The following is a 24074-nucleotide window of genomic DNA, read 5'->3' as shown; positions in this document are numbered from 1 at the left end:
TCTCATGCAAGGAATCAAGCATATTCATTGCTCCTGCAGGACTAGATTGGCACTTTTTGCTATTCAGAGCATGCAGATCATTTGCTTAGCCAGGTCACCAAGGTCTCTGCATGACAGTATTTAAGCCTATTTTGGCACAAGCAATATGCTTCTCTTCTGTGGAAGTGAGGCCCTCCTAATCATCTGCCTTTTTTTATGGGGGAGGGGGGTTGACCAGCAGGAACGGGTGAGTAGCAACAGGGATAGTATTAACCACACGCGGGGCACGGGTGGTGCTGTAGTCTAAACCACTGGGCCTCTTGGGCTTGCCGATCGGAAGCTCGGTGGTTTAAAACCCTGCAAGGGAGTGAGCTCCTGTTTCTCTGTCCCAGCTCCTGCCAACCTAGCAGTTCGAAAGCACACCAGTGCAAGTAGATAAATAGGTACTGCTGCAGCAGGAAGGTAAACAGTGTTTCCGTGCGCTCTGGTTTCTGTCACAGTGTTCCATTTCACCAGAAGCAGTTTAATCATGTTGGCCACATGACCCGAAAAACTGTCTGCGGACAAACGCCGGTTCCCTCGGCCTGAAAGCAGGATGAGCACCACAACCCCATAGTTGCCTTTGACTGGGCGTAACTGTCCAGGGGTCCTTTACCTTTAGTATTTACCACATTTTGAGTTGTGGTCATCTCAGAGGGGATGGGATCGATTTTTAACAAGACCACTCTTCTTGACGCTCAAATTTCAAGGTAGCAATTTGGCACCATCTCTACTTGCTTTACATGGGAACTTGTAGTTATGGGACTGGCCTGGCAAGAAGAGCTCTGCTGGATTAGTCCAAAGGCCCATCTAGTCCAGCATCCTATTTCTCATAGTGGCCAGCTGGATGCACATGGGAAGCCCACAAGCAGGACAGAAGCACACCAGCACTGCCCCACTGCTGCCCCCCAGCAATTGCTATTTAGAGGCATGTTGTCTCTGGTCATGGAGGTCACATTTAGCCATCATGGCTAATAGACATGGATAGCTTTATCCTCCATGGATTTGTCAAATTCCTTTCTAACGTCACCTAGGTTAATGGCCATCGCCACGTCATGTGGAAGCCTTCATGTTAAAATAAGCAAAAGCAAGCAGCTTGATGCAGATTTAAAATAGTTTAATTGCTTGAACATCTCTTCAGAAGATGCTTCAGAGGCACAGCCATTGTTCCCTTTTGCCAGACAGTGTTACCCAGTTGGGGACTTAATTCAATAAAAACCCTGAAGACCCAAGTTCACATTCCCTGTACAGATTTTCCATCACAAAGAGCCCCGTATCCTGTTGCTATTAGGCTTAACAGTACTTTGCTAACCAAACCGGAACATTGGCTCATGAGCCTGCTCAGATACCCATTGGCATTGCTAAGCAGTGGTGAATCTGTATGCCCACTTTCTCTCCAGGTGACTTTGAGCATCTGTGTCTATTATCACGAGCAAATGCTGAGCATTACTATGTAGGTGACCCTGAAATTGTGTGCTGAAACGATTGTGGAGAAAGACACACACGTTATATATATTGTTTGGGAAATAATATGAAAAATGCAAGGGACCATGTACAGCTATGAGGAAGCAAGTATAGATAAGCTGCAAGTAAAAACGTGTTTTATTTTTTCCACTGTTGAGTGAACATTTAGGATTGATTTATAAGACCTTTCTTGAAGAAGCAGCTGAAGAAGAAGCTAACTTCAAGTCAGATTAGCTTTTTAATTTATTTTATCTTTGGGGCAATGTGACTAGTTTTCCTAAAATAAAAGCTGGTCACATCCATGTTAATTTTCCAGCCTGCAATATGTGCAGCTGGAGAGGATCATTTTTTTATTCTGGTTCTTGGACAACTGACACAAACGTTTGGCACCTCTCCTGTCCTGTTATTTCAGTGCTGTCGCCTTCTGCCCCCAACAACTTTCCAAAGCAACTCCCATTGGAACATAAGCAGACTGTTGAATCAGACCAGCTAAAGGTCAACCTAGCCTGTTTCCGGCAGTGACCAATCAGATGCTTATGGGAAGACCACAAGCAGGGCAGGGAGACAATAGCTCTCCACCACAGTTGCTTTCCAGCAACTGGTATAAAGTGAAATGTTGCCTCTGAACGTGGAGTTTCTCCTGAGCCTTTATTCGTTTATTTATAAGGGGTGTGCATAAATATTAAAACATGTACAGTGGATAAGATAAAATCAATAATAAAAACAGCTTCCTTTAAAATGTCTGGTGAAATGGAAAAGTCTTGAGCATCTGAAGTTCAAGAGGGACACATTATTTCCCACCAGCCTGCTGGGACGGAGGTTCTAATAATTCAGGCCTGCAGGGCTTGCTCTTGTGTATAGGAAAGCTCTTTATATTTACAGCAGGAGCCCATGAAGTGAAAAGCCTCCAGCTCATTCACCCTTCTTCACTACAGCTGTCAAAATCAAGAAGAGGCTCCACGCAGGTGCCTGTAGCAGCTTTTCCAGCCACTGGCTGGGATAGACTTCGTACAATGTGGAGCCTTATTCACAGGCTCCAGCGTTTTAAAATCTAATCTAGACATCTTGCTTTTAGTTTGCTGGCTGCTGAGTTGTGCCCATGCAATGCGTTGTTGTCATTTTTACTATAAATATTAACTTCTGAGTTTACATACAATGTGAGATAACTGTATCATTTGTTTTCAGCATATTTACATGGTGTAGACATGTTGCAGAGAGCTACAGTTGGCCCCAACTCCCTGACCAGTTGGTGTTGCGTGCATGTCACAGGGGAAATATCTTTCACCCTTTCACACATTAATATGGTGAAACCAGATAGATGAGCTTCTCCAGAAATGTGAAGCAGCCCTAATATATCATCTGCAGTTTTACTGTTCGCCATAGCTTTCTCATGTAGATGGACTGAGCTGAATTTTCAAAAGAGATCTGAAGAAGAGATTTGCAAGAAAAAGCACTGATGAATTTGAATAAGTGATTTCTCTTTCACCGGGGGAGAGCGTCATCTGAGTATAAATAGTCCATCTCGGCCACCTATTGCTGCACTGTAATTGCAGGGAGCGAGTTTTCAGAGGCTGCATTTGCAGTTGAGCAAGCTGTGCTCAATGTCTGTTGGAAGTGGGGGAGTGGAACTAAGCTCCTGGGAAGCTTTCCATTTTATTGGTTCAACCCGATTGCAACTCGACTCTGAATAAATGCAAGCCACTGCCTTTCTATCAGGGTGAACGCAGCAGCCGGAGAGACCAGGACCTTTTACCTTCCAGACAGCCAGAGCACAAAGCTACACCTGAGCTGCCCACTGGAGTTGAATCCATTTCCCCAGATTTCCCAGGAATGTGTCCGTTTTGCCTTTAGCTTTCCTTTACAGCTTGTACCTGGATAAAATGAGTTTGCCATCCAGCTGTGAGCACCTGACTCTGGAGAAGGTGGCCAGATTTCGAAGTGCCTTCATTCACGGATCACCCTATGCTATTAACAAGCCAATTGATATTAAACAGCAAAGGAGACGGTAACTTGGCGTTTTTTCCTGTTATTTTTAGCAAAATGACACACACCCCTTCCTCCTTTTCAGTTTACTGCTTTGTAATCTTTACTTACAGGGGAAGGGAGGGTTGTGTGTATTTGTGAAGAGAGGCATTGTAGCTACCTCTATTGCATATATTCCTTGATTACTTTTAAAAGCTGAAATTGAAAGTGTATGTGGTTTGAGAAAACAGCAAAAAACCACTCTGTTTTAAATGCACGGGGGTGGCAGTTCTGCTCAAAGTAAATACAAATGATAGGTGCAATCTGGCCATCAGGTATATATTACTGATTTGAATGGGATTTATGCATCAGTAATAGGAAAAGAGTGATAGTCAAATGTAATAACTGGTCATTGCTCTCACTCATTGTGTTCACGCGTCAGCTTCTTTAATGTATATTTTTAAAGTAAAAGGAGCATTGCCAGGAACCTAGGAGCTGCACAACTAATTCAGCATGCCCCAAGAAGGCTTTTGGCATAGGATCTTAAAGCAACACTAATTTTGAAATAGAAGAGACTCTTAAAAGTACTTTGTGATGAATCATTATTACTACTACTAGCAGTATTGTTATCACTGTTGTTGGTGCACAAGGCGCTTTTCAGTTATGTTAGTGGCATAGGCAGGTCCTGGCTGGCAACAGCCTTGCAATATAAATCAGACAGTGATATAATAAGGGGTGTGCACACACGCATGCCTTGTTCAAAGGGACAATGGAAGCAGGAGAGTCGCCAAAGTTGGGTCCATCTGTAGCTATTGATTCTTGGCCCAGAAATATAAAAATGAAGTCTCCTGTCAAGCAGAAGAATGAGGCAGAAGATGCAAGTCCAAATCAATGAGTCCAATGTTCAACATAGTAAGGAAAGCTGTGAATGTGCTTTGTGCTGTTCTTGGGTCTGAGGAGTACTGAACTCAGGGGCACTTTTATAAGACCCATGTACCCTGGTGAGAAGCCCCTGCCCTTCCTGGAAATGGCAATATGTTAGGAAATGCACAAGTTTGCAACCCTGTAGAATGCTTTTTCCTTATGCTTAGTCTTCCTGTCATGTGCTTTGTACCTTGCAAATTGTCCATAGGACAAGGGCACTCTTTTCCCGACATCACTGCTGAATTCACTTCAATTTTGGGAGGGGGTTTACTTTGTTTCCTTTTTACAAAACCAAGCCAGGCATCCTCCTGTCTTTGAAGTCTCTAACTTCAAGGCAGGGATGAAGAACCCCAGCCATTACAGCCAACGGCCAGGGATAATGGGAGTTGTAATCTAGCAACTGCGGGTTTAAGGTGTGCTTTAAGCTGTGTACTCTTCAAAAAGAGTTAATGGAGAAACACTTTTGCAAAGAGGTCTGCGTAAGGCCACGGGAACCTGCAAGGTGTTCTGCAGAGGTTTTCAGGCTACAGTTTTCAACAGTTCCAACCAGGATGGCTAATGGTCAGGGATAGCATGAGTTGTAGTCCAACAATATGTCAAGAGCACTATGTTGGCTACCACTCCTGTTAGGGATTTTGTAGGTAGGTTTGTGCAGTGTCAAAGAAAGAAGAACTGGGGGAGAGCCATGCATGATCAGACCGAAGGTCTGTCTAGTCCAGCACTCTTTTAATTTCCAACGGTGCCTTGCTAGGCACTTGCAAGGCATGTTAACGTCCCCTAGCCACATCTGCTCTTCAAAAACTGAGGTTCCTGCTAGCTATCAATGACCAGTGTGGTGTGGTTGTTAGAGTGTCGGGCTAGGACCTTTGAGACCAGAGTTCAAATCCCTGCTCAGTCATGAAGCTCAGTGGGGCCAGTTCCATTTCTCAGCCTAACCTACCTCACAGGGTTGTTGTGAGGATGAAATGGAGTTATCAAATCATAAATTGTTGGAAGGGACCACAGGGGTCATCTAGTCCAACCCCCTGCAAGCCCAACATGGGGCTTGAACCCACGACTCTGAGGTTAAGAGTCTCATGCTGTACTGAGCTATGGAGAGTGGAGAGAACCATGTTCACCACCTTTAGCTCCTTGGGGGAAAGGTGGGATAGAAATGTAAAATAATAGTTTATAATAGTTTATCATAAAAATGTCCATTGGTAGACGTAACCTCCATGAATTTTTCTAATCCCTCTATTAAGCCATCTAAGCCAGTGACTGCCATTAATGGTAATGAATTCTCTAAGCTGGCTATGTGTTGTTTGAAATAGTACCTCCTTTTGTCCCGTTTGTTTGTTTAAAATTTCATATACTGCATTCTCTGCCAAAGACATGCTACTCAAAGGCACCGTACAACATAGCCGAACCAAATGCAATAAAAACATCCCAAAGACACAATAAAAATAGAAGTCAGCCAGCATAAAGCACAGCTAAAAAGATCCCAACAGAGGGAAACCACTTTTGAAAGCCATTAACCAGCCCAAAATGTATTCTGGAAGAGCTATATACTAGTCTTCTGGCATTTAGTACCCAGCTGGGCTTCCCTTGGCAAAGTGTACCATGATGTAGGTGCCACCAGGAAGAAGGCATAGCTCCAAATCCTTGCAGTTGTTACTTCTGGAATATGGGACAGAGCACTGCTCTGAACCCACTGTTGTTCTATTCCATTGAGTGTCCCTGACTTCAACGATTATATGAAAGGGAAGACAAATTATTTCTGTTCACGCTCTCCATATCATTCATAGTTGTACAAACTTAATTGTAGGAACATAGGTAAAGGACCCCTGGATGGTTAAGTCCAGTCAAAGGCGACTATGGGGTTGCGGCGCTCATCTTATCTGCATATGGATCACTTTGTTTGCTCAGAAATCCTTTCCTGCTCTACATTTTATTTTTATGGACATAGGATAGCCAGATCCATTCACAGTATTCCAGATGTAGACCTGCTGTTTATATAATGGCATTAGGATATGACTGACAGTAAGAGCTCTTCAGTCCCTTTCCAAATAATTTCTAACGCTGAATTTGCCTTTTCAGCTGTTACCACACAATGGTTGCATTTGAATGTAACAATGAACTACTGCGCCATACTAGGGATTACTATGATAATGATGATGTATTGAATCTATATACTGCCCTATACCCGGGGGTCTCAGGGCAGCTGACATTTTCACCCTGAAGGCTGTGTTCACCCTTTGCCACCCTGTGTGCCATTGGTGGTATGGCCAAAAAGTGGGTGTGGTCACCCCAGACTTTTGCTTGTGTGCACAACCGCACACAACCACACAGACCCTCCTCGAGGCTTGTATGTGTCACAGAAAGCCATAGTTTCGTGTTAACACAAAACTCAAGTCACTGTTGATGTTTTCAGGGAACAATCTACTATGACCCCAAGGTCCTTTTTGTGGGTTGTCACAACCAGTGTAGACCTCTTCTATGGCATGGTGGTGGTGTAATAGGAATAAGTTCATTTCAGCAACCTTGAGGAAATACAGGTGTTGTGCACCATCAAATTAGCTTTTCTTACTTTAAAAAGAGTAAAAATTCTCCGGAAAGCCAGCAGAGGAATGGGACACACCTTTCCGGGGTGAAAGGAGGTGGCAAAATTAGCATTCAAAATGGCAGCTGGGTCTGATACTGAGAAGGGAGGCAGCAGGAATGAGATCAGGGACAGAGAGAGTGGGAGCAAGAGTGGAAATATTCTGTTCAATTGTAATTACCCGCTGATAGCGGTAGAGCTGGTATTCTTCATTTGGTTCATATCATCTGCTATGGCTTTCTTTCATGACCTCAGTGTCCGTGGCTATGAAGAAACAGCACTCAGACCCTTGCCAAGCATATTCATTGCTTAGGAATGTTTTGTGATAAGACCAGTCCCTGTTGAAATATAGCTCAAAATGCTCTGGCCTCAGAGTTCTACCCAAGTATTCTGTTGAGGTTTTTTTACAAAGTTGCATAAAGTGGAAGCTCTTCAACACATGGGTTCCATGAATATACGGAGTGATCAGAAATCTGGATTGACACTCCAGAAGGATTTCAGTGTAGCATTTCAAAAAATTGCTACTGTTGCTGCTTGATGTGTCCAGATCTGACAACTTCAAGATTTTAGGGTGCATCAAGATATTAGATTTTCTGTCTTAGAATCATAGAATTGTAGAGTTGGAAGAAACCCCGAAGGTCCTCTAGTCCAAGCCCCTGTGGTGCAGGAATCTGAACTAAAGCATCCATAACAGATGGCCATCCAACCTCTGCTTAAAAAGCTCCAAGGAAAGAGACTCTACCACCTCCCAAGGAAGTCCGTTCCATGTCGAACAGCTGTTACCACCAGAAAGTTCTTCCTGATGCTGAGTTGGTATCTCCTTTCTTGTAACATGAAGCCAGTGGTTTGGGTCCTACCCTCTGGAGCGGGAGAAAGCAAGCTGGCTCCATCTTCCAGGTGACAGCACTTCAACTATTTCAAGATGGCCATCATATCACTTCTAAGTCTCCTCTTATCCAGGCTAAACATTCCTAATTCTTTCAACCATTCATCATAAGGCTGGGTTTTAGACCCTTAATCATCTTGGTTTCCCTCCTCTGCACTTGTTCCAGCTTTTCAATATCCTCCTTAATTTGTGACGCCCAGAACGGGACACGGTATTCCAAGTGTGGTCTGACCAAGGCAGAATAGAGCGGTACTATTACTTGATTTAGATGCTATACCTCTGCTGATGCAGCCTAGAGTAGTGTTAGCTTTTTTTGCTTCTGCATCTCACTGTTGACTCATGTTAAGCTTGTGGTCTACTAAGACCCCTAGATCCCTTTCACATGTACTGCTGGCAAGCCTGCCCACCCCCCAATCTTATATCTATGCAGCTGGTTCTTCCTGCCTAAGTGCAGAACCTTGCATTTGTCCCTGTTGAAATTCGTTTTGTTAGTTTGGGCCCAGTTCTCCAATCTGATAAGGTAATCTTGAATACCAGTTCTGTCTTAGGTGACACTGGCTACCCTTTGAAAGTTGCCCTCCTCCGCATTAAAACAATTAATGCAGATAAATGAAAATGCAGTCGCATTAGCAACTTGTATATTATGAGTATCATTTTTAGTCCAGATCATGCTACAATTTGTCCTTCCCCTCATTATTGTTGAAATAGCAAGTCACACTACATTAAACAAAAACAAAAACCCACCCTCAGTAACATTTAAAGTTAGAGGATGTGTGTGGACCTGTGTAAATACTACCCAAGTTGGGGCAATATTGGTCAGGGCTGGTTCAAGTTTAGAGGAGGGTGCTTGGCAATAATAATAATAATAATAATAATAATAATAAATTAATAATAATAATTTATTATTTCTACCCCACCCATCTGGCTGAATTCCCCCAGTCACTCTGGGCAGCTTCCAATGAAAGATTAAAAATACATTAAAACATCAGTCATTAAAAACTTCCCTAAACAGGGCTGCCTTCAGATGTCTTCTAAATGTCATATAGTTGTTTATTTCTTTGACATCGATGGGAGGGTGTTCCACAGGGTGGGTGCCACTACCAAGAAGGCCCTCTGCCTGGTTCCCTGTAACTTCGCTTCTCACAGTGAGGGAACCGCCAGAAAGCTCTCGGCGCTGGACCTCAGTGTCCGGGTTCAAAGGTGAGGGTGGAGACACTCCTTCAGGTATGCAGGACCTGGCAAAGTGTCCTCTGATGAATTGCACCCCCCTCCCCAAGTCTGTGAGCCCACCAATGGGCTTGTGACAGGCAGCAGCAGCTTCCACTCAGGGCTGAACCCAGGCGCTACTGCCATTTTAAATTCCCAATTCACAGGGAGGGGGCAGAGCACATGTCACTAGAGCCTTGGCAGCCGACCAAGGCTTGCCCGCTGATGATGCCAGCATGTGGACAGAGCGCCACAGCCACATTTCACACTAAGTGGCCTGAAAAGGCTTGAGCATGAAGAGCAGCCTTCTATTTTTATTCCATTTTAAAATGTGAAAGTGCTCCTGAATAACAGCAGACTTTCAGAGAAAAGGCCCTGGATACAGTCAGCATTATTTCATGCCATCAGTCTGCTCATTGTCTTGCTCAATTGGTAGCTATGGAAATGAATCAACAGTAATGGCCTATTGGTGGGAGCTAGGACCCAAACTATGGCGTGTCTATTAGCTGTGCCTTAGTGCCTCTAAAAATAGAAAGAGATAACAAATGGGGCCCAACATGCTTCCAGCATGTGCCTGAGCTTGTACATCATGTTCTGAGAAATAAAAATTTGAAAATGGAAGCTCTCAGTGACATCAATACAGTTGATTAGAAACAGATTGGGGGAGTTTGTGTTGTTCCAATGCAAGAGCCCTGCTTTCCCCCCCAAAATCCCTCTTAGTTTATTAGCTGCAGGGGTGGAGATTTCATATCTTCTCTTGACAGCTATACTGGCTTGTCTTTACCAGTTTTCTTTAGGGGAGTGGTAGGAATTTAGGAAAATAATAATAATAATTGTTCCCCACCCGTGTGACTAGGTTGCCCCAGGCACTCTGTGCGGCTTCCTATATAAAAACATAATTGAACATTTAAAAAACATCTCTATATAGCCCCCTTGTACAGTGGTACCTCAGGTTACATACGCTTCAGGTTACATACGCTTCAGGTTACAGACTCCGCTAACCCAGAAATAGTGCTTCAGGTTAAGAACTTGGCTTCAGGTTGAGAACAGAAATCGTGCTCCGGCGGCGCGGCAGCAGCAGGAGGCCCCATTAGCTAAAGTGGTGCTTCAGGTTAAGAACAGTTTCAGGTTAAGTACGGACCTCCAGAACGAATTAAGTACTTAACCCGATGTACCATTGCACTGAACAGGACTGGTCCTACTGTTAGGCAAAGTGAGGCAGCCACCTCAGGCAACTAATTTTGATTGTCACAAAAGGGCAGCAAATGCTCCATTATTTAGCTTATTATCATTGCATTTTTATAGCCGGAGGAAGACAAGTCACTCATGGGATTTTTCTGCCTCAGGTACAAAAATAACTTTGCCTTGGCCACTAAGCACCTTTACTTGCTTGGGAGGGAGAACCATTTGCTGCTGTGCCTCAGGCAGCAAAATGCCTTGAGCCATCCTTGAATGCTGAAGATACAACTCTTTATCTTTTGATAAAGATGCCTCAGGTGTATATTTTTGGGACCCAGTGTGTTTTTCTTGCAGTGTGTGCAGTTCTTTATATTTGAGAAATTAACAAAATATCTTGACATACATCATCAAAGTCATCATGACCAGTTTATTTATATGTCACCTTTCCACGAAAAAGGGGGAAAGAAATCATGCTCAAAGTGGCTTAAAACAAGGAAAACAGCAATACACCCCAAAGTCAACAATCACAAAGATCAATTCAGAATAATGGGAATACTAAAACAGCAACATATAAAACAACAGCATCTTGATACTGTAAATGCAACAACATAATACCTCCTGGCAATACAAAAAATAGCAAGTTAGAAGGAAAACATTTTTGTTCTATTCCATTGAGAGCCAGTGTATATTATCTGGAGCAGAGCAGTTGTCCCATGTTGCGCCAGATAGCTAATTTTTTTAATTGAATATTTTTTGTCCACCTGTAAAATTCAGTAAGAGTCCCAAAGTGGGCAAGAATAATAATATACTCTCTCTCCATATTAAACAGAATAATTAAAATCATAAAAGTAGGTGACTGAAATGGCTAAAGATTTAAAAACACAGAGGAAGTAGTTAAAACAACAGATTTAAACCACCCAGTTTTATAAGCCGTTGGGTCATTCTGTAAAAAGAGTACTGCTACTAATTCTGAAGTGCTTGGGCAAACAGAAAGTTCATACCGTGATGACTAAAGCTTAATAATGAGGGTGCCTGATGAATCTTCTCAAGAGGAACGTGTCACCTAGGAAAGGCCATTTCCTTGCTGCTGCTCCAAAGATGGAAACCCTCAGAGGAGGTAAGAGGTAAAGGACCTCTGGACAGATATGTCCAGTCAAAGGTGACTATGGGGTTGTGGCACTCATCTTGCTTTCAGGCTGAGGGAGCTGGTGTTTGTCCACAGACAGCTTTCCACATCAAGTTGCCAGCATGACTAAACCACTACTGACACGTGGAGGACCGTGACGAGTGCCAGAGCACATGGAAATGCTATTTACCTTCCTGCCGCAGTGGTGTCTATTTATCTACTTGCACTGGCATGCTTTCGAACTGGTAGGTTGGCAGGAGCTGAGACAAGGCAACAGGAGCTCACCCCATCATGTGGATTCGAACTGCCAACCTTCTGATTGGCAAGCCCAAGAGGCTCCGTGGTTTAGGCCATAACACCACCCACATCAGAGGAGGAGATGTGATGACAATCTCAATTCTCACACAGATTTGTGTAGAAAACGCCATATGTGTCTGCATCTTCCAATCACACCTGGGCCTTGTCAGCATTACCCCAGCCATGTTGGAGATGCCTACCCATGAGCAGCTCCTATGCAGCCACACAGGAGCAATGTTTAAATTGCTCATAGCGTGTTAGCTGATTGCACGGGGCTTTCCCATGAAATTCGTACCTTGAAATGGCAGTTCATTGAGGGAAAAGCCCTGTGACTGACCCTTTCCCATTTCGTTGGGTTGTTGAAACATGACTCCTGAGTGATGCAGGAGCTTCTCCCACACAGCTAGGGCAACATTTAAAAGGTCCTATTGTTAGAACAGGTTGTATGATTATGTACCACGCTTGCAGCAGCCAAACAGTGAGGAAGCAGCAGCAGCAACAATACCATGCTGCCAAGGGTAGTGTGGGCCTCTTAGTTTTATAGCCAAGCCATATCCCTTCCTTTAGTTGTTGTGAAGGCGGCATCTTCTGTGGGGTAAATGTGGCACAGCTGAACCACTTCAGCCTGCTTGTCTTTCAGATGAATTACGGTACCCTTGTTGCTACTTGACTTCGGAATGAGGGCCCCATTCCATGAGCTTTAGATTGGGCTGCCATTGTTCTCCTAAGGTGGCCACTTCTGCATAGGCAAAGAAGTGGAAATGCAACACATAAAAAGAAGCAAGAGGTGATAGGTTTGCATATAAACTGAGGCTGGCTCCTGATAAGATGGAGATTCTGTGCATGGGTGGTCCCTGGGTCTGGGAATTAGGTGTAAACCCTGTTCTTGGAGGGCTTGCACTCCCGCCTGAAGGAACCGGCTCACAGTCTGAGTGTACTCTTGGGTTCCAACTTGTCACTGCAGTCTCAAGTGGCTTCCGTGTCCAGGAGTACGTATGCCCAGTTTAGACTGGTTCACCAGCCATGGGTATTTCTTGGCCTCAGTTGTCCATGCTTTGGTGACCTCTGCTGTAATGTGCTGCATGTGGGGCTGCTACTAGTGTAGAAGGTGGCTTCTAGTTTGCTTGAACAGTTGGATGCAGCTCAGTGGGACCATGAGTTACTGTCCTGGCTGCCAGAGAGGTACTGGGCCCAGGTCAAGTTATTACTTGAACTTAGGTCTTGTATTAGGCATGCAAGGCCTAAGATAGCTTGGGATCCAAGTACCTAGAAGAGTGCCTTCCCTGTGATTATCAGGGAAGCCATTGTTGGTAGAGACACCACTGGGGGTTGCCCATTTAATGGAGACTCATGACAGGACCTTCTCGGTGGTGGTCCCCTATTTGTGGAACGTCCTCCCTGGTGAGGTGCATCTGCCTCCCTCATTATTAACATTTAGGAGAAACTTAAAAACATTTCTGTTTATCCAGGCATTTGATGGTTGAAAGTTCTGTCTCTGGCAGCCCTGAAATTACTGGTTTGAGAGTTTTTAGGGGTTTTTAGCTGTTTTTAGAAGGTTCATTTTAACTGTTTTAAGTTTCTAATTGTGTTTGCTTAGTATTGCTATGTTTGCCACCTGGGACTCCTTTGGAGGAAGATGCAATATATATATTTAATAAATAAATTTATGAATATCCAAATTTATATATATATAGATGCAGTATGTCTCCAAACGCCCGTTGCAGAGAATCACAAGTAGCAAGGATGCTACTGGTTTCAGGTCCTACTTTCAGGCTTCCTATATAGAAATCCAGTTGGCCTCTGTGAGAACAGGGCATTAGACTAGTTGGCCCTTTGGCCTGATCCAGTGAAGCTCTTCTTACGCATTTAAGTCATAAAATATAAGAATGAAATTCCCCTTTCCTAGGATCAGTGAAGAAACTCAGTGCTGCTGCCAGGTTAAAGTTTCTTAAACTATAGTTTCTTACTGCACCCTTGTGTTTTAAGTGGTGATTTTCCCTTCGGTTGCTGGCATTTAGAAAAAAAAAACCAGCAGAATCATTTATTTCGATATAAAGAGGAAATACCATTGAGTTTGGTTTTATTGCACGCACGGCAGTTTAATGTGTTGCCTGGGAACTCTTCTTGGATGAAAGATGGCATAGCAAAGAGACATTAAGCTGTTCCTGCTTGCGGTTCTTAGAAGCTTCTATGTTGCTTCATAAACTAGTGGTAGTGAGGATCCATGTAGCTTTGTTTCCCCTGTCCATTTCAAAAAGCTACCTTTGGACTTCAGGCATGCTGGTTCTTGAAATACAATGTAAATCAATAAAAGTAATTCCAAAAGCTGACTTGTTAACTTGTAAGATCCATACCCCAAGCATTTTTTCTCCTACCACTCCCCTAGACCCCACCAACTTTTGACGGCAGTGGCAATAAGAAAAACTGCTGGGGTGAATGGAGAGTGTAGATTGCTCTCTCTCTCTCTGTGTCCCCTTCTTTCCTTCATCAGATGAGTCATTTGATGAGCTGGGAGGGGGCAATAAGTCTACACTTAATTTGATCACCCCCACTATTGATAGGCAGCCACCAGAATGTTGGCCAAAGGTTAGCAACCTTTGAACTGGCTGCTTGAGACGGCCCCTGCAGGTGCTGCCACAGATACTATCTGACAGTCGAGGTGTGTGAAATCAATATAAATAAACTTAGGCAAAGTGTAGGTACTTATCAGATCCAGCTACTGAGAGTCTCTCAAAACTATTCTTCATTCAGTACAAGGAAATTTATGTTAGGTCCCAGTTTGTAGTTCTGAGCAAACAAGAGCATCATAACTCTGGCATTAAAAACCAAACATATAAATCCTCTCCAAATTAACATGCAAATGTTATCTCGTTTACAAGCTTTCCTTCACTGAGAGTAATGGTCTGGAACCAAGGTCAGGTATATTTCAAACAACCTTTCTGTAAGGAATGCCATTCAAGAATTGCCCAAGAATTATAGGGATTTGCAGGTCCTTACCAGAGCAGACCATTAGCTGTGCTAATGAAAATAGTTGAGAGAGAAGTGAAACCTGACAGTGCAGTTGTTATATTATGTTATGTTATTATTTTATCATTAAATTAAAATGCCATTTCTCCTGGGACAGGTCTACCTCTATTCAGTTGTTCAGCCTCACTTCATTTTTGCGCTAGACTCTGCCTGAATCTTTATACTCAGAAGTAGGGAGGTTAAGAAATATCCCCCCTTAAGATTGAAATCCTGTAGCACGGGTTGACAACATCGTGCCCTCTAATGTTGTTAAGACTATAACTCCCATCACCCCTGGCTAGGACTGATTGGGGTTGGAGTCTAACATCTTTGGGTGGGCGCTATGTTGCCTAATCCTGCTATAACACACCTGGGAGTAAGCTCTCTATTGCAAGTAATGAGACTTACTGCTGAGTAGACATGCATACGATTGGACTGTTAGTGAGCATACTTATCTGACATATCCTAACTTGAGTAGGATGGAAAGAAAGTTAAAGGGCTGTTCCATTCACCCAGCATCTAACTGTTCAAGTAAAAAAAATACATACAAATATAGATTTTTGCTGGTTGGCATATGTTTGAGCCTATTTTTGTTTTCATGGACACAAAGGCAACCCTGTTATTGCACAGTTAATTTCCTGCCTTCTTGCTGATAGTGTCACATGGATCTGTACAGGTTAATGAGATTTCCTAAATCCATGGCTTCTAGAGAAGTATACTGAGAAAGTACTGATTATTTCGAGAATGTAGATAGATGCTTGTCCCTTAAGAGGCCAATGTGTTTTTTTTCCATTTGAAGATAAATATTCCATGAGATTTTCAAACACTGGATAATGCTTCTCAGCATGAGCACAGTAGCCACACCTAGAGAGATCCCCATAGGCTGCCCTAGAAGTCTGTCCACCCACCTGCTCCCAGCACACATGTGTCTCCCCATTTCTGGAATGCTCTCCCCAGAGAGACTCGCCTGGTGCCTTTGTGACATACGTTTCCGAGCACAATTCAAAGTGCTGGTGCTGACCTTTAAAGCCCTAAATGGCCTTGGTCCAGGATGCCTGAAGGAGTGTCTCCGCCCGCTTCGTTCTGCCCTGACACTGAGGTCCAGCACCGAGGGCCTTCTGGCAGTTCCCTCACTGCGAGAAGCCAAGTTACAGGGAACCAGGCAGAGGGCCTTCTCGGTAGTGGCACCCGCCCTGTGGAACGCCCTCCCACCAGATGTCAAAGAGAAAAACAACTACCAGACTTTTAGAAGACATCTGAAGGCAGCCCTGTTTAGGGAAGCTTTTAATGTTTGACGGACTACTGTATTTTAATATTTTGTTGGAAGCTGCCCATTGTGGCTGGGGAAACCCAGCCAGATGGGTGGGGTATAAATAATAAATTATTATTATTATTATTATTATTATTATTATTATTATTATTATTATTTTATTATTATATTATACCTTTAGGCAGCAGGTAAAAACATTTACTCAGAAGTAAATTCCATGGTGTCCAGTGTGGTTTTCTTCCTAGTATGATATGCATGTTTCAGACTACAGCGCAACATGATGCTTTCTTTAGAGCATTTGTTTTTTTATTCGCTATTCCGAGAGTGGCTGTAATACCTATTGAATATTGATTGTGAAGAAATTAGTCACAAATGACACAACATCCAGGAAGGACCTGGGCAATATGGCGCCCAATGTGAGGCCAAAATTTGATGCCCTAGCGCCACCTTTCCAAAGCCAGGTAAGGGAGGCACTGGCTTTGGGGAAGGAGGTGTGAGGCTCTGGCAGGGTCTACCTAGAGTCCTCCCTCCTCCTTCCCAAAGCTGGACAAGGGCTAACTAGGCTTTGGGAAGGAGGGACTCATAAGACTGTCAGAGCCCCATGCCTCCGTCCCAAAATCCAGCACTTCCTAGGCTTTGGGAAGGAGGCAGAAAGGACCCACCTTGACCCCTACGCCCTGTGCGGAGAAACTGGTTGTGCTCTCCTGAATCTGCCTCTGCAACATCTTCTTTCTTCTCAATGAGTGCCCTAATTTGCTTCCATTTTGGGAAATGCATATCTAGACACATTTTTTTCTTCTTAAGGAAGAGAATTGTAAGCAGCTGACAAGAAAGCTACTTCCTTATACACAGATAGTAGTACATAGATAGTTTGCCATGCTTCTGTAACTTTAAAAGAAACATATTGGGATATTAAATACTGGTTAAAATGCTTGTGGCAAACCAAACTTTTCGACGGTGCAAAAGCATTTTTAACATTATTTGAAAAATAATTTGAATCTCCATGGCATATCACCTTTTAATGTGCTTTTTACTGCCTCCTCTAGTGTCAAAGGGGCAATAAACAGGACTTGCAGTACAGTACAACAAACAAAATAAAATGAATAATAAAAAGTTTAAACCCAGAATTTGTTATCAAAACACTGCTGTGTTACTGAGCTATGAAGTAAGTTTTTCATTCAAGGGATGTTGGATTAAATGAAGCCTCTTCTCAAAAAGAAAGAAAGAAAGAAAGAAAGAAAGAAAGAAAGAAAGAAAGAAAGAAAGACTACATAGATGCTTCAGCAAAGCATTTTCCGAAAGTTCCTTGAGCTTTGTGACTTCATTTCATTTTAATAAGGCATGTGCCAGGTCTTCTGTTTTTCGTTGATAAATTCAATTTTTACACCTTTTCCTCATGTTCTTTTCAGTACCAATAGTGCCTGCTTTGTGTAAACCAAGATAGCTGCTCTCCCACTGACTGCTTTGTAATGCCTTATATTTGAGACCAAACCACATTAAAATTTAAGGAAGGTTTGATCCATAGAGATTCAGTTCCACTTTGAAGGGATTAGTCCTTTTGGAGTTGAGAATCTTGTACTGAAAGCGGGCAGCGAGCCAATTCTACCTAATTTGATCCTATTTTTGTACTTTTTATTTTCCATCCTGGACTTAACCACCAAATACCCACCATGAACTTTCTAAACTAACCTAGCCTTCAGGTATGAATTGTAGGCAATGTTAATAAATTACTAGGAAGAAGCCTGCTGTTTTAGCCAGCCTTGCCCCTTACTACCTGAAATCGAGCAAAGCCTTGATAAATTACAAGATACATGAATGGCAAGCACAGAATAGCCTTGTCTATCTCCTTAACATCTCATTAATTCTCAATAGAAGCTAGGACAAATAACCATTAGCGAAGGTTATTGGATCTTAAGAATTAACCAACAAATAACTTGCAAAAAGTAAATATTAAGAACCAGCCACAGTGCAACAGATGTTGGCCACAAGATAAGCAATGCAATTGTGTGCTTATTACATCACCATTATTAAACACAAAACCTCCAGTGTTTAGATAGCATTACAGTTATGAGGCAAATCAACAAAAAACAGGAAATTTATGCCTGGGAGTGACGTTTTGGGACGAGGAGAAGGGCTGTTCCTTGCCTGTCCAGGGGAAATATCATAGAATCATATACAGTGGTACCTCGGGTTACAGACGCTTCAGGTTACATACGCTTCAGGTTGCAGACTCCGCTAACCCAGAAATAGTACCTCAGGTTAAGAACTTTGCTTCAGGATGAGAACAGAAATTGTGCTCTGGCGGCGCAGTGGCAGCAGGAGGCCCCATTAGCTAAAGTGGTGCTTCAGGTTAAGAGCAGTTTCAGGTTAAGAACGGACCTCCAGAACGAATTAAGTACTTAACCTGAGGTACCACTGTAGTTAGAAGGGACCCCCAGGGTCATCTAGTACAACTCCCTGCAATGCAGGAATCTCAGCTAAAGCATCCATGGCAAATGGTCACCCATCCTCCACTGATTTAGTTAATGGTTTACTTACTGTAAACACACTGATCTGGGCCACTTTGCTTCTCCTGGCTAGCATGTGGGAGAAACAAACCACTCTCCTTGGGTTAGCGTTATGTCAAACCTCAACTACAGATTATGGTTTGTTCTGAGTGGAACAAACCACAATCCCTAGCTCAAAGAAAACACTAAGCCAGGGATTGTCATTTGTTTCTTTCATTTCCTAGCAGGGAGGAGCAAAGTGGCCAAAATTTGCATAGTCACACACACACACACACACACAAAACAAAGTAGGCCATGGTCTATAAACTCCAGATACTCATGCTTCATGCCCCTGTTTCCTTTTGCTCTTGGAGAGGATTCTGGGGTCTTTGCACAAAGTATCTCAAGAAGCTTACACTCTGAGATCCCAGGTTCAGAGGACCCAAAAACCAAACTACCTTTCGGTTTCGCCTGCCTGCCAACAATGGAAGCATCTGGGAAGGCAAAGGGCAAGTGGTTTTGCAAGTCGCCCAATGCCTAGCTTTCTCTCTCTGTTCTAAATTGTACATCACCCTCTTTTCCAACATCTTACATAAGAACAGGGATGCCGGTGGTCTAAACCACTGAGCTTCTTGGGCTTGCCGATCGGGAGGTTGGCAGTTCGAATCCGTGTGATGGAGTGAGCTCCCGTTGCTCTGTCCCAGCTTCTGCCAAACCTAGCAGTTCGAAATCATACCAGGGCAAGTAGATAAATAGGTACTGCTGCGATGGGAAGCTAAATGGCATTTCTGTGTGCTCTGGCTTCCGTCACTGTGTTCTGTTGCGCCAGAAGCGGTTTAATCATGCTGGCCACATGACCCGGAAAGCTATCTGTGGACAAACGCTGGTTCCCTCAGCCTGAAAGTGAGATGAGCGCTGCACCCCATAGTTGCCTCTGACTGGACTTAACCACCCAGGGGTCCTTTACCTTTTCTATTTCTTTCTTCTTCTTCTTTTTCATAAGAACATAAGACAAGCACTTAAATTAAATGTCCTATTTCTCACAGTGGCCTGTCTGTTGCTTTTGGGGACCATCCAAGCACAATGTTCTTCCATTTCCAGACTGTTCTTGCAGCCCTTTTATTCTGTGGGAGAAAGTGACTGGGCCTAATTAACAATTTTGAAAATACATGGGAAAGGGTTCAATGATGTTGCACTGGAGATCAGCTCAAAGGACAGTCTTGAAAAGACTCATCAAGTATATCCAGTCTTCCTAAAAAGTATTCACATTTAAGCTACTAGGCACCGCCCGTTAAGCCAGGTCTTGGTGGATGGACCATAATGCTATGGCAGATCACATGCTTTTCATGTAGAAGGTCCCAGGTTGAATCCCTGGTATCTTATGTTTGAAAGCATTGGGTACCAGGGATGTGAAATATTTATCTGCTTGAGGAATAAATATCAGTCAAGGTAGGGCTAACCGGACAAAAGTAATAAGCCTCACCATAAGACGGCTTCCTCTGTTCGTTACCCCACAGCAAACCTGTGCAACTTTGTGCAAGCCCATGATTTCAGTTTTTACAGCCCTTGGTAACGCATTACTTTGCAGTCATTCTTTATTAAAAGCAAACAGCCTTCTTAAACACCTCTCAGAAGTATTTAATAACTAATTAAAACACTACTTAATTTACATTAATCTTCTCTAATTTACAAGATCAAATAAGGCAACTGTCTGAGGAACTGAACAGTGTAGTATGAGTTTAAAATGACTTACTGTCACCTAAAAATTCCCAGCTGTGGTTATGAGACTTTGGGCCCCCTGCATGTTACACAGAGTTGTGCGATTCTTTCATACATTTTTTTTTAAAGGAATATCACTCACAGGAAGCTAGACTACTGAGTGAAGGACGGACATCCTTACATCCATTTACTTGCTTGTAAGCTACCACCCCACATGATTTTCCCTGTTGGAAAACATGCTGGAACCCATATCTCCCCCCCCCCGCCCCGTGGGTGGTATGACACAACAGCAGACAGATGTCTGGCAGGGCGAGAATTACGCAGCTCCTCACCTACCATTGGTAATTTGTTAATGCATTCAGCTTCTCTGTGGGTGGGTGGGGAACCTGTCATGCAGAGCTATTTTTCTAGAAAAAGGTTCCAGAACTCACCATGAACACCTCCCTTATTCTCTTAGAACGGCAATGGCACCCACTTGAGAGGTGCCAGAACTGAGTTCCTGTGAGTTCCCCCTTAAAAAGCCCTGCTATCATGTAAAAGGATCATACTATGTGTAGTTTGGCTCAGACAGACTGCATGAAAATGGCTCAGTTGACAGGAGATGTTCCAGGTAACATGTAACTAATCAGGATATTACAGTGGTGCCTCGCAAGACGAAATTAATTCGTTCCGCAAGTTTTTTCTTCTTGCGAGTTTTTCGTCTTGCGAAGCACGGTTTCCCATAGGAATGCATTGAAAATCAATTAATGCATTCCTATGGAGACCGCCTTCAGACCAGGTCCGGGGACAGTCTGTCCCCGGACCTCTTCTGAAGGCTGGCGGGGGGGGGGGAGGACTTTTCTCCCCACCGCCAGCCTTCAGAACAGCCTTCTGAAGGCTGGCGGTGGAAAGAAAAGCCCTTCTCCCGCCGCCAGCCTTCAGAAGAGTTCCCCCAGGGCTGCCTAGGCTGCGGATAGCAGCCTGCTGCCCCGCGCCAGGGGCGCTCTGCTTCAGAGCGCCCCTTGCACGGGGCAGACATTCGCAGCTTGGGGAGCCCTGCAGGAGTTCCCTGCAGGGCTCTCCAAGCTGCGGATAGCAGCCTGCTGCCCCGCGCGAGGGGCGCTCTGAAGCAGAGCGCCCCGCGCGCGGGGCAGACATTCGCAGCTTGGGGAGCTCTGCAGGAGTTCCCTGCAGGGCTCTCCAAGCTGCGGATAGCAGCCTGCTGCCCCGCGCGAGGGGCACTCTGCTGCACGCCTTCTCCTCTGTTCCCGGACCTGTCCTGAAGGCTTGCGGTGGGAGGAGGGCTTTCCTCCCCACCACCAACATTCAGAATGCTGTTCTGAATGTTGGCGGTGGGGAGGAAAAACCCTCCTCCCACCGCAAGCCCCGGGAACAGAGGAGAAGCGCTGCGCGCCTTCTCCTCTGTTCCCGGACCTCCCACCGCAAGCCTTTAGGACAGGTCCGGGAACAGAGGAGAAGGCGCGCTGCGCTTCCCCGCTGTTCCCGGAGATTTCCCTGTGGGCTTTCGTCTTGCGAAGCAAGCCCATAGGGAAATTCGTCTTGCGAAGCCGCTAAAAAATCGGAAAACCCTTTCGTCTTGCGGGTTTTTCGTTTAGCGAGGCATTCGTCTTGCGGGGCACCACTGTACAGATTCAGAAACATAATAGATTCCACTGAATAATCATAGGAGAAAACCAAGGGCCATGTCTTATTTTTGTGGAGGCAATAACAAAAGAAGCAGCTACATCACCCTCCTGAATTCCCACCCAAGGGGTTACAGATTTGTTTATCTAGCAAGAACATGCGGTATGTAATGGGTAGCAATGGCTCTCAAATCAATCACTTGGAGCCTTTAAGTCAGGGGTAGCCAATAGGATGCCCTCCAGATGTTACTAGACTCAAACTCCCATCAGCACCAACCAGCATGGCCCATGGCCAAGGATTATGGATGTTGTAACCCAGCAACATATGGAAGGCAGATGTTGGCTACCCCTGACTTACAACTAGAAATTAGCCTCTTGTGCACAGTATTCCCTTTTGCTTTAAATGAACTGCATTGCAACCAAGACCATGGCTTTTGGTTTCTGGCATTATGCCTGATTATTCTTTCTGTCTAAATCCTGCATGTGGCAGCTGGCGTGTACCAGGGGCCTGACATGGGCTGGGGAGCCACCAGGCCTGCAAGCTTGCATCACTGCTCAACTGTCTGTATGAGCGGGGGCCCTGTTTTAGCTTAATCGCAGCACAGATCTTGCAAACAGGAATGAGACTAGTACAGCTCTTACGGTCCAGGGACGGTCCATGGCTCAGTGGTACAGCACATTATTTGGATGGCTGTCCCACAACCTCTGGAGGGCTCAAGGTCCCCCAGTCCTAGCCTACACAGTACCTACCTTGCTGTTACTTCCTGCTGTGGCCACTGGTTCACAGGCCAGGGGTGTCTGCTTGAGGAAGGGGCATGGAAGACTATGCGCTGCTGGGTAGTTGCATCTCAATGGCAAAGTGTATATTTTTTCATGTTAAAAGTCCTAAATTCAATCCCTGACATCTCAATAGGAAGACCTTTGGTTTGGGACCTTGAAGAGTCATTGCCAGTCAGAGTAAGTCCTTTCTGTGGGTTTCCCACAGACATCTGTTTCACCATTGGGGGAATAGGGATGCTGAATTGGAAGGACCTTTGGTCTGATCCAGCTGAGCTCTTCTTAGAGCATATCATATGGACCAGTGATGCAATGGACAGGTTTTAAAAGTCATTTGAGAAGCCAGTGCTGCGAGAATCTATCTATTCCTATTTCCAGCCCCTTTTCTCTAAATAACAAATGCCCATCACTGAACGAGAGCTGATGGCTGAACTCTTCCTTAGGTAAAAGTTGCCTGGTATATCATATCAGTCAATGCCTTTCTATCAGGTTGCTTTCACAAGAGTTAATCATTAATATTTCTGTGGGCTGGGAACATAGTAATGCAAGCTATGCAACAGTTATATAAAAGTGTGCAAATGGTTGTTACCTGTTGGGCATGATGTAACAATTGCAGATATGGGAAAACTCAAGAAAAACTCTTGTTTCATTTCAAAAAAAAATTACTATTTCCCCATTCTGATTTTACAAACAAATGTGTTTTTACGTGCATCAAGAAGGAAAGAAAAAGAATGAATGAATCCCAACTGTAAAGAATCCCTTATTTTAAGGAACTAGCATGTGTTACAGCCTGATCTTATGCTTTGCTAGTACCCAAATCCACAAAATCTCCCCTGCTGCTGGGTTCAGTATTTTTGTTGCAAGACCATGTAGTATTGAGTAGTGTCATACTTGAGGTTAGATTGCTGTAACATGCTCTGCGTAGGTCTGTTTTTGAGAAGCATTTGAGAACCGCAGCTGGTCCAGAATACGGTAGTTAGGATTCTAACTGGAGTTCATTCTGGGGATCATAGACCACAAATGCTTGAAAGCTGCACTGGTAACTGCTTGGTTTCTAGGGTCAAGTTAAGTTGCTGATCTTGCTAAGTGCTCTGGGTCGAAAGTATGTGATGGACCACCTCTTCCTCTATATCCTTAGGGAATGTTCAAGCTGCTCCATTTCACATCAGTTTTGCATGCATACATCCACAAGACTGTTCTGCCTTAATCTGCACATTTTATTTTTTGAAAACGGCGCTGGAGTTAATATTTAAGTACATAGCTTTGAATGCATTTTCTCACATTTACTATCTAAAATGTATAACCATTTGCTAGATTTGGATATGATTGACAAGGAAGTGAAAGAGGCAATGATTAAATGGGTGTGAGACTTCAGCCACACAATATTAGAGCAATGGGAGAAACTTTGGCAGGAAGATATAAGATTTACTGCCTGTAGTACAATAAGAGAAAATTTCATCAAAATGTTCTACAGGTGGTATTTAACACCAGCCAAATTAGCAAAAATCTATAAACTGAAATCCAACCTTCGTTGGAAATGCAACAAGGAAGCTG

The 24074-nt window shown here is 44.0% G+C and overlaps 1 protein-coding gene across 9 annotated transcripts in view; it reads left to right on the top strand.

The window, feature by feature from the left end:
* PDE4D (phosphodiesterase 4D) overlaps positions 1 to 24074 on the top strand; it is a 628032-nt gene that overhangs the window by 415814 nt on the left and 188144 nt on the right. Inside the window, exon 1 of one of the 9 annotated variants that reach the window (XM_083576114.1) lies at positions 3109 to 3487. The exons of the other annotated variants lie outside the window; for them this stretch is intronic. Coding sequence (XP_083432240.1) covers positions 3363 to 3487 — 125 coding nt within the window. The 5' untranslated portion in view covers positions 3109 to 3362. Of the gene's footprint in view, positions 1 to 3108; positions 3488 to 24074 lie in introns of those variants that run through there. 9 annotated transcript variants of the gene reach the window in all.

Source organism: Podarcis filfolensis (genome assembly GCF_964270895.1).
Source record: "Podarcis filfolensis genome assembly, chromosome: 11".
In the NCBI taxonomy this organism is placed as follows: Eukaryota; Metazoa; Chordata; class Lepidosauria; order Squamata; family Lacertidae; genus Podarcis; species Podarcis filfolensis.
The sequence above is the reverse complement of the archived record's forward strand: the minus strand, read 5'-3'. Positions and strand labels throughout refer to the sequence as shown.